This window comes from Parus major, chromosome 24 (genome assembly GCF_001522545.3).
Source record: "Parus major isolate Abel chromosome 24, Parus_major1.1, whole genome shotgun sequence".
Classification (NCBI taxonomy): domain Eukaryota; kingdom Metazoa; phylum Chordata; class Aves; order Passeriformes; family Paridae; genus Parus; species Parus major.
The window spans coordinates 4,892,325-4,903,656 of NC_031792.1; the positions used below are offsets into that span (position 1 = coordinate 4,892,325).

Here is an 11,332-nt window from a genome sequence, read left to right on the forward strand (position 1 = left end):
TATGTTGTTATGTTATGTTATTAATACTATAATATTATGTATGTTATTATTATATGTTGTAATATTTTATAACAATAATATAAGCATTGTTATAACCTCTTAGGTCATTGCTATAATTTGTTAGATACCCCAAAGGCACCTGGCAGATGGGTTTAATCAACGTTTCTTGCTAATTAAAAATTGAAGATCCTCCAAGGATTGAATTTATGGAGAAATGGAGAGCTCTGCCTGCTGCAGTGCAGAGTTTGGGCTAAACTTGATCTGGGGAGGCCTTACCTGGGCATTGGGGATCTGCAGGGCACCAGGGGTGATGGCCTGGGCGAGCACCTGGCCCTGCGACGTCACCATTGTCACAGGCTGGTACAAGGCTCCACCTACGGCACAAAAACCACATGTGGGGTTAAGGGTGTCTCATTAAGGACTTTTGGATTGGGTTCTTTTTCCCTTTGAACTGAAGATTGATGAGAGGGAGGCAGTTTTCTCTAGTTCAGTCTCAGTTGTTTATTCTTATCAGCATTACAAGGTACAAGGAGCTACGTGCACTATGATAGAAAAGGGTAAAATGGCTAACAAAGATCCTCTTCAAGGTCTTTTATATGTCCATTTACCCAATTAACAAATGCCAACTAAATTATTTTTCTTAGTGACCCAATGACCCAACACCTGAGCACTGCACTATGGTATTTTCTATCTAATCACTTACTACCACCCAAAAACCCCTAGGAAAGAACATGAAGAAGAAAGAAGAAGAGACAACACCCTAAATCCTCCATCTTGTCCTCTGCTCTCTAAACTACCTTAAACCCTAAACTTCAACCCATTCACCCAGTGACTCAAGAAACTTTCTAATTCACACATTTACATTTTCAATCTTTTCTACTCAACCCTAACCATTGTCTCCACGGTGCTGTGTGAAACTCGGTGCTTTCTTGGCTGTCAGAGTTAGGCACCACAGATAAAGGTATTTAATATGCATCTCTGACCCCAACACAGGGGGGAACCAAAACCAAATTCCCAGCTGGCCACCACCTCCCTCCCCTGGGCTCCGTACCTGGCACGGCGGGCGAGCTGCTGCCGGTGCCCATGGCCAGGTTGCCCGGTGGCAGCGAAGCCGCGGGCACCACGATGCCCGGAGCGGGGTTGGACGCCGGTGGCAACGCAGCTGGAGAGCTCTGCAGCAATTCCTGCACGAAAGAAAATATCAAACCTGTGAATTTCAGCATGGGAGTTTTATTTTTATCCCCTGTGATATTTTATTTCATTTTATTTTGGTGGAATAAGCGTAGAAAATGTGATTTTTCTGTTTGTTGCAGAGAAATAAGGATTTATGCTCTGCAAAGCCCCTGTTTAGCATCTCTACCAAACCTTTCCTCTGTGCATAAAAAAAAGAAGGGAAAAAAAACCTTTCCTCTTTTCCATAAAAAAAAAAAAGAAGGAAATAAAAAGATGGTGAGGGACCAAAAAGAATTTCTTTCATCTTTTTCTTTTTAAACATTTCTATTTTTTTTGTGCTTTGACTGGGACTGGATGATGCAGCCTTTGCTAAAATTCAGGGTGAGCACCACGATTTCCCTTAGAGTAAAATAATGAAGTTAATACTTATATAATCCCATTGATATAATTCCTTGCAGCTTTAAGCTGATTTCTTTCAAAAATGGGCAATTTTTTTGAGCCAAAAGCTGTAATTTTATTTTAAGGCCCACCTCTGGAGCAACCACCAAAAGAACTCCAAATGGGATGATTATTGGATTATTTATTTTAATATTTAAATGACTATTTGAGTATTTAATGTGATATTTTGGGAAGGGAGGAGTGCCACAATTGAGGCTACGGGGGCAACGTACCCCAAGCTTCCACATGGGCAGGATTCTGCAAATAAATAACATTGGTAATATTGATAAAATGATCATTTTCAAATCAACCAAAAATAACTGCATCTCTCTAATTCACCCAACTGAAATGGATATAAAACTGCACTTATTTTTTTGTCCCTTTCTTACTGACTTTCCCACTCTTCATCACCTCCCTGGTGTCCAGCTGATTCTCGAGTGTTGAACAAAATGTCAACAAAGGGGATTTTTTTTCACCTTTTCATTAATTTTTCCTACATTTTGATGCATTTATTCAAGAATCCTGTTCCTTGGGTTAAGAAAAGAGAACTTCCCTGGATTAGTGATTACATTTCCCATTGCTGGGGAGGAAAACCTGAGTTCTGTTCCTTTTTTCCCCTTCTCCCCAGCACATTTATTCAACTTTTTCCCCATCAATCACCACTGCTTTGCCTGTGCCATCATTCTCACTAAATTTAATGTTTTCTCTATTAAAACCCCTTTATTGCACTTTCCCCTCCTGTGATGCCAACTCCAAAATGTTGGGTCCAATATCTGCCACAAGTTAATTTTGTTCTTTTTCTTATCTGGAAATTTTGCTGCAATTACTGTGAATTTTTCATTCACTTCCCAGACATTCCTTTCCATAGCTGAATTAATTTTAAAAATGCAAATATGACTGTAAAATACTTGTACTTTTTTTAGTCTTCCTTCCCCACCTCCAGTCTTCTGGGGGATGTAGTTTTCAGTTTGAGAAATGAGTATTTCTCAGGATATAGAGAGCAAAATTCAGTCTCTTTTGCACATTCTTGGATTTATCCCTGGCAAATGATAAACAGTGTGGAAATATTCATAAAAAAAACCCAAATGGGGTCCAGGAGAACACCAAAAAGCACCCAGATATGGCCAGGTGCAACCAGAAGTTTGGATCAGCTTGAAGATCTCTCAATTTCCTCCCCTGCCTTGGTTTTTCCATGTTTATTCCTAAAGAAGGGCATCCAGAACATCATTTTTGGGAGTGCATTGGGAAGAAGCAATTTGGAATATCAGAAAATGGGAACAGAAAGCTGTTTTTTCCAGATCCAGTGGTCAAAGCCATTTCCAGCAGTATTTTGTGATGAAAAAAATTGCCTTTGTTTTTGTTTTCTCCCAAAACACCAACACTGGTGTCCAAAAAGGCAGAATATTGGTAGTTATTGGAAAGAGCTTTTTTTTTTTTTAATTTAAAGGAATTAATGATCTTCCTGCAACAGAATTGTGAAACCAAAGTGACCCAATGGAAGTGGAGGCTCCACCTTCAAATAAATATAGATCTCTCCAAGAAGATTTAAAAATATATTTTGTACACCAATTGCTTCAGACTGCAAATGTCAACCAAATGCTGTTAGGCTTGGCAGTTTTTCTGCAGTGGAAAATATTTTATGTATTTTTTATTTTATATTTTGAGACTCAAGGAAGATTTCATAGAATCCCAGGATGGTTTGGGTTGGAAGGAAGCTCATCTTGCTCCTGCCACCTCCCACTGTCCCAGGGTGCTCCAAGCCCTGTCCAGCCTGGCCTTGGACACTTCCAGGGATCCAAGGGCAGCCACAGCTTCTCTGGGCACCCTGGGCTGGTGCTGCAGCACCCTAAAGCTGAAATGTTTTTGGCAATTTTGAAATCTGAACGTGAAAAAAAATGCATCACTAGGTGTCTCTGCAGACCCACATGTCAGCCCTGATCAACAGCAAAACATTTCTCTGAATTAAAAGTCACTTCAATGAAGAAAAGATCTGGGACATCACACAAAAAAAACCCCTTTCTTACAATAAGGAAAATGTTCAAGTGAAAAATTGTAAGAAAGAGCTAAAATTCACAGCAGCTGCTTGAGCTGCTGTCCCTGCCCTTGTGCTTTATGACACAAACATTCATTTTTGGGTGGTACACAATCTGTCAAAATGTCTGTCTCATCCTAACTCTGAAAATTACTTGTGCTGGAGGAAACTGGGATTAGACGTAGAGAAAAAAAAGAGATCCATAGGTTTGCCAAGAAGGAGCTGGCCAAACTCAAATCCATGTCAGATAATTCATAATTATGTCTCCATAATGGTTTAAACATATCCTGTGGTAAAAAACTTAGCCAAAAACTGAAATGTGAATGGATGTGAATGGATGGAGACAAGAAAAAAATTGGCTTTGAATAAAGAGAAATCCAGGGCTGATCAAGGGGAAAACTTGGATGAATGAAGATCTGAAGATCACTGAGTTCCACCAGCAGTCTGTGTCCCAGCCCGTGGCAGAGTGCTGGAACAAAATGGGTTTAAGGTCCCTTCCAACCCAAACCACTCTGTGATTGTGGAGAAGTAATCCAAGAAGAAATGCTGTCCTGAAAATGCCCATTCAAACATTGCCAATCTGAAAGGAGAGCTGAAAAATACAAAATTTGATTCCATTTAAATGTCCCTGGCAGTGCTGTGGCTCCCAATGAAATTGGTTTTGCAACTGTTTCTTCCTTGCAAGTGGAGAGCAATGAGGAGACCTTTGATGACCAAGGAAAGTTAAAGTTAAACATTGATTTAAATTGGTTTCTTCCCTCTGAATGAAAGAAGGACCTCCCCTCTCCCATCCTGGTCAGAAAAAATACTCATTAAAAAAGGGAGGGGGATAAAAAGAGCCCAAGGAGGACTTGAGGTAAAGGAATGAAGCCACTTGAAAGCAACCAACAAAAATAGAAGAGGAATTGCTTGGTGGACTTGCAGGACAAAGAGTCAACAACTCAATCACCAGACAAAGCAAAGCACAAAATGAGGAAGCAATGGAGTAAAGAGGACACAAAAATCTTTGTAAGGTAAGGAAAGTTCAGGGAAGACTCATCAAATTGGAGAACCCCAGACTCGTCAGCCAAACTTGGGCAACACCAGGAATCATCTCTGGACCAGGTGAGATTTCAGCAACAGCCAAAACACCTTGTCTGAGTGTTCTCTCATCTTCCCATCATCTCAGGCATTTCATCTCCAAAAATTCTTGCATTTTCCATCTTAGAAAGCAGAAATAAGAGCAGGTGAAGGATCATCCTTTTTGGAGACACCAGGGAAATCCAACAGATTGTCCTGTGATGATGTTTTGACAGGTCCAGACATTGTTTTCCCAGTTTTGGTTGATATCCTTGTTATTGTGTGTCCATAATTTTTGAAACATGTCCTTTGGTAAAAAACTTAGCCAAAAACTGAAATATTTCACTTCCATTACAAACCTGGTGTATCTCCTCACAAAATGATTGGAGCTCCTACCAAACCCTAAGAAAACCTATTTTTTGAGAAACCTCCTTCACTGATACTAATTGATACTGATTGATACTAATTGATATTAATTGATACTGATTGATACTGATTGATACTGATTACATTCCATTATTTAGATTTTTCTGAAATCCTAAATCAATGGCCCATTTGCTCTTGCACCTCCCCTCAGAATGAAACCAACAGGCCAATAATTAGAGAATTCATCCCACTTGCCATTTTTTAAACAGCAATCCCATGATTTTTCAGCTCTCTGGAGCCTCTAAAATTCAGCTGATGGATACAGAGTATTTCCAGCCTTTTTTAACCATGCAAACTCCAGTATACTCAATGAGTTGGAGCACTCCAGCACTTGACAGGGGGTAGTTGGACACAGAAAATATTGTATTGTCACTGATCTGGCACCCTCATCCCATGCCCAGGTGAGGTGGTGGCTCTCTCGTGGTCCATCACTGTGAATATTTCACTCCACCTGCTGAAAATCCCTCAGTGCTGGGCCAACATTTCCTCTCCAGCTGGGTCTTTCCTGGGTGTGCTCCCATTTATTTCACAACTGCCTTCAAATCCTCGGTTGAATTCCTCAACTTTCAAGTCTGGCCCAGAAGGGAAATGTCAGCAGCTCTGGGTTTCCAGCAATCAGAAGCTCTTGGTGCCTCTCCATGGGCCTGATTATTTTCCAAAGACTTGTGCTAATTTTCTGATATGATCCCCACCTCTTTGTGAGACACTAAATCCTCATTACTTTTCCTGACCGATGCATTCTAATTAGATCAACACTTAAAAAAAAAAAAAAAAAAAAAAGGAAGGAAGGGGGGGAAAAAAAAAAATTCACAATAGCCACAGGACGGCTTTCCATCTCATTAACTCCCTCACTTATTATTTTCATGAAAATTACTGATAAAAAACGTGCATCTCCATTTGCTGGGACCGGGAGCTTTGTCGGCTCATATCTAACATCTCTCTCATCACCCGGGATGTGAGCTGTTGCCATGGCAATGCACAATAATAGAAACTAATAAATTACAAACGAGATGTTCGTTGAGCAATTATTGTTCTCTTTTATGCAAGTGTCTTGCTAATTTTGATCATAAGGAATGCTTCCATAAAGCAGCCAAGGGATAATAAGTCTATTTCTAGAGATTATTAGAATATAGAGTGAGGATGGGGTTTCTTAGATCAATGATTAAGTGGTTTGGTGCTTTCAGGGAACCCAAATAAGAAACAGAAGTTTTCTGGGGGTTTTTTTCCCTCATCATGTTGGGAGTTTGAACTCTGCAGCACCCAGAGCTGAGCTGCTAAAAATGATATTTTTTCCTTTCCACCACCTTAAAAATGCCCCAAGCCCTAAGCCCTAAGAAGGCCCCACCACTTTCCTTCTTTTTAGGAACTGCCTGGATTATTTTGGGTTCCCTGCAGTTATTCCTGGAATTGTGCAACCCTAAATTCCATTTCTCTACCCCAAAAATCAAGTGTCCAAGAGAAAGAAATGCTCTAGGGGAACACAATATAGCACCAAGCTTTTTTTGGACACAACCAGCCAAGATTTATTCCCTTCACTGCAGAGCACATGAAAACCCCAACCCAAGGGAAACTTCTTTTCTGAATATTGAATTTCAGTCCCTTTGTGCCCCCAAAGCCACCAAGGTTCAACTTCAGCTGATATTTCTGCAGTTCTCAGGCATTTCCTTGTACTCTTCCACTACGCTTGAGGCACCAAATGTCTTCTTCTCCCAGCTAAAATCCAAATTATACAAAAGAAGAAGTCAAGGGAATGTTGGTCATGCTGGGGAGAACTGCAAGATCTGCTGAGACACAAAAAGGAGCAGTGAAGCCAAAAAGGGTTATCTGAGACCCAAAAATCCTTTGAGCTGCCTTGAAACAAAAAGTGAGAGAGAAGCAGTGAAGAAAATCCTGATGTTTTTGTCCTTCCTGCCAATAAACAGCATTTTTTTCATTAAAAAATGCAAGTTTCTTGTTTATATTATTAAATGTGAGGGCTCCCTTGCCCTCACATTTAATTGCTGCAACATTAGAGTTCAGGAGTCCTTCCTTCTTTCTCTTGCAGAGCCACAAACATCGAGATTGCAGCTCTGCCAACCCATGAAAAAAAAAAAAGACATAAAAAAATTTAAAATAAAGAAAAAAAGTCACCACAACATCATTTATTGCACTCTAGGAACAAGATGCAGGATATGCAGGATTTTTTTTTTTTCTTTAAATTGTTGGGAATGAACTCTGACAACTTTTCAGGAGGCCACAACTTGTGGAGCAAGTGAGAAACCGCGTTGGCCCAACTCCTTTTGTTGGCCAAGGTGCAGCAATGGTTATTAGAGAGGAATTTGAAGGCGTTACCTGGGGGTGGAGGCTGATGGAGGAGGGGTTGGGGGAGTAGGGCCCCCCCAGGTCATTCCTGAGTAGGTTGTCACTGTGCATCTTGGTTTTGAGGCAGGTGATGTAACGGTTGCAAAAGTCCTTGCACAACTCATTGACCTTCTCCAGCTCCAAGAGGTGGATGCGCAGCACCTGGATCGCCTTCACCATCTACACAAAGGGCACAAAGTCAAAATCAATATTCTCCCCCAAAATCCAACGTAGAACAAATCTCTTACAGCAGAATGAAATTAATTTCCTTTCTCAACACACAAAAAAAATGAATATTCTTGCCCCCAAACCCATCCCAGAGCCCATCCCTCTGCACATCCGCATTCTTCTTCTCCTTGCCTGAGATCCAAGAGGAAATAATTCACCAAATTCACCTTTGCCTTGATGGGATTTGCTCCCCACGCCCCAAAAAAAAACTGCAAGCCAAACCCCTCGTTGTTGAGAAGTGTTTGGTTATTCTCTGGAGGCCACTTCTTCTAACAAGATTACGGGGCTGCAGCTCAGCCGTGAGCTGTTGCTGGTGCAAAGCCTGGGCCTCATTAAAAAGTACCCCATAAACCTTAAAAAATTTACACATAAAACATTCCTCTCACCGAGCTGAAACCTTAAGTTTTACAGCCGCTGTTTGAAATCTTGCATAATATATAAAATTTCAGCTATTCACTCCGGGGCAATAAATCCGGTTTTATGTAACAAAGAGTCTTTGCATTTCAAAGAGTGTTTTTAACTTGCAAATTTTAGTGGTCATCTTTACAAACTGCAAGTTGCCATGGTTGGGAAACATCCTGAAAAATCCAGGGCCGAACTCCAGCGGCAGCTCCACGACGGAGAAAGTGAATTTTTGGTGGGTAAATAACAGGGATGATGGGTTGAAAAATGGTTGGAAATAACCTTTTATTTAGCTTTTTTTTTATTATTTTTTTTTTCCTGGGGTTTTTTCCCCTTCCTCCACAGCTGACACAGGCAAAGCACAAGGTGGAGGTGTCGTACCCAGGATTTCCACATCTTCCCAAGGCTCACCGGCCATGAAAGTCAATATTCAAGGGCAAAGGCAAGAAGACCTGACACATATATGTAAAAAAATAAATCTCTCAATTATCTCAGCTCATTTGCTTAGGGTCTCATTTTATGTCCCTGCTCCGCTGCGTCGTATATCTGTCCGGATAAAGAGTTACAGTCCGATGGCGTACGTGCGCGGGGTTGTAAAAAATACAGATGCTGAATTAATTGACTGTGTGGCACTCGGCAGCTGATTGAGTTGATAATGGTGAGATCTGACCTTTTTCTAATTTCTAATTATGTGCATCTTGGCAGCGAGGAATACATGACTCTTATTCTAATGATAGCTAATGCCACTGGCCTTTTCAGCCCTGCTGTGCCATCACCAATTCCTGGCAAGTGGGTGGTGTTAAATAAAAAAAAGAAGAAGCAGCACCCAAAAAATAATAACAAAAGTTAACAAAAAAGAAAATAACAAAAAATAAAGGACAATGTAAATAAGGGAAAAGTGTCAGCTCAAGAGCAGGTTGAAATGTTGTGTTTTGAGCACTGCAAGACTTTTAAACACAAAATTTCTTTCAACTGGTGTCTCTCACCAACAGGAATGTGCTTCTCCAGCATCCTATCAACCATCTCCTGTACCTTGATGCAGGTTGCTGAGGTGGATGGCTCCTCCTTTTTCAGAGGAGTTCTGGACATTGGTCTTATACACATCTAGATGTGTATAATACCTTGATGCAGGTTGCTGAGGTGGATGGCTCCTCCTTTTTCAGAGGAGTTCTGGACATTGGATAGAAAATATCAATCCAGCTATGTACTAGAACTAGAAAAAAAAAACCCTAAATTGAGATACAGATATACAGAATGACACAGCAACACATACAGGAAAACATGACTATGAATGTATCATGTGCTGCAAGGTCATCCATGGGATCAATCCAACTGCTCATGGCCAAATTTCACCTTGGCAGCAAGAGAATATGTCTACAAACCATGATTGCTGTGTATTGGGTTTTCTCTTTTAGAAACCACAAAAAACCCTGAAAATAACCAGTGTGAATACATTTCCTGCACTGTTTGCTGGTGATGTTTCATCCTGATAGCTGCAGAAATGTTTTCCTTTCCCAAAATCTTAATTTTCTTTTCTTCACCTGGCTCTTTCTCTCCTCCTGCTAGACCATTACACCCATATTTATGCAATTTAATGCAATTGGGGTTTGTTGGTGCACCTCAGCATTTACTCAGTCCAAAAACTGAAATAATCCAAAACATCAGTTGGATTGTTGGGTTTTTGGTTTTGGTTTTTTTTTTTTGATTGCTTGTCCCAGAGCAATTTCTGTTCTTGACTGCAAGTTCTTGCAAAAAGGGCTTTGCCTGCAAATTTTTTGGAGGTTGTTCCACAGACTCTTGGTTTAGGGATGTTAAAAAACTCTCCTTCACACATGTAAGCACAAACATGTGAGCTTTTACTTCACCTTGAAATCCTTCCTTACTTTTTTTTAAAAAAACCAGTAATTCCTGCACCTAGACAAGATTTGCTAGTTCTTCCCTTTGTGATACATTCAAAATTGCCTCCTTGATACCTGTAATACTTAAAATAAATAATAATAATAATAAAGTAGCCTGTGAATTGCCTGATTTTGCTTCTTTTCTGGGATGGAAATCCCTCTGTTACATGTCCCATGGGACACACAGCCCCCCAGGGAAGGTGTTTTGCTGTTTGCATCATGAGAAGTGCACAGAATTCCTCTTCAGAACTTGAAAATTTGCTTGTGGAGCATCAGGACAGTGCCATGAACTTGTCTTAACCCAGATGTTTGCCATGGAGACCATGTTTTGATGCTTTCTGGACAAAATAACAGGATTTGGGGACATTTCCTGAGGTCAACACCTTGAGAGAAATCCCAAGCAGAGTCTTGTGAGACACCTTTCAGCAGCAATGGATGCAGGAGGAAGTTTGAGTTGATGTGGCACAAAATCCACCAAAACCAGACCAAGTGTTCCAAACTGTTGATATCCATTACCCTATGGAAAATGTTTTCATTTCGCTCTGCTTCTAGGAGCTGAGCTGGCCAGGACACTGCAAACCAGATGGTGCCAGATGAGAGAGCTGCATGAGGAGCAGTAATTCCTAATTCCTCCAGAGGTGACAAGTTTTGGGGCACAAACCAGCCAACCATCTCAGACGTTTTCAGGAACTCATTGACCCCATGAAGGCTGTGTGGGACAATAAGCCAAAAGGGGCCAGAGGGGTTGTTCTTACAGGGGATCTTCTGGAGATGGTCCTGGAGAAGGTCTCACAAGTGTGGAAAACATTGCTGAGATGACACCACAGAGCCCAAGGACATGGTGGTAGATCTTCATTTGTTCCTCACCCCCTACCTTGTCAACACCCCCCAAAAATCATCTGCCAAGCCCCAGCTGCCTGTACCAGGTTGTCCAGCTCGGGGTCGTCGCTGAAGAAGGGCTTGTGCTCCTGCTCCTGCTGGTGGACAAAGTTCTCAATGTCGACATCAAAGCTGGCCGAGGTGATGCACTCAGAGCCCTGCGTCGCCTGCTCACATTTCTCGAAGAGCAACGTCAGCAGTGGGAACAGCGGGTGCCTGCAGAGGACAAAGGAGACCACCCATAATGCCCACTGTCTTAGGTCCCATGTGCCTCTTCACCCCACATCAGTTATTGATCCATCCATCCATCATCCATCCATCCATCCATCCATCCATCCATCCATCCATCATCCATCATCATCCATCATCCATCCATCATCCATATTCATCCATCATCCATCCATCCATCATCCATCATCCATCATCCATCCATCATCCATCATCCATCATCCATCAT

At 41.3% G+C, this 11,332-nt stretch overlaps 1 protein-coding gene across 1 annotated transcript in view; it reads right to left on the reverse strand.

Annotated features, from left to right (window-relative positions):
• Positions 1–11,332, reverse strand: part of PKNOX2 (PBX/knotted 1 homeobox 2) — a 50,567-nt gene that overhangs the window by 7,115 nt on the left and 32,120 nt on the right. Inside the window, exons 6-9 of the mRNA XM_033519693.1 lie at positions 10,920–11,091; positions 7,460–7,648; positions 1,052–1,184; positions 277–374 (exon numbers count right to left, since the gene is read on the reverse strand). Coding sequence (XP_033375584.1) covers positions 277–374; positions 1,052–1,184; positions 7,460–7,648; positions 10,920–11,091 — 592 coding nt within the window. The remainder of the gene's footprint in view (positions 1–276; positions 375–1,051; positions 1,185–7,459; positions 7,649–10,919; positions 11,092–11,332) is intronic.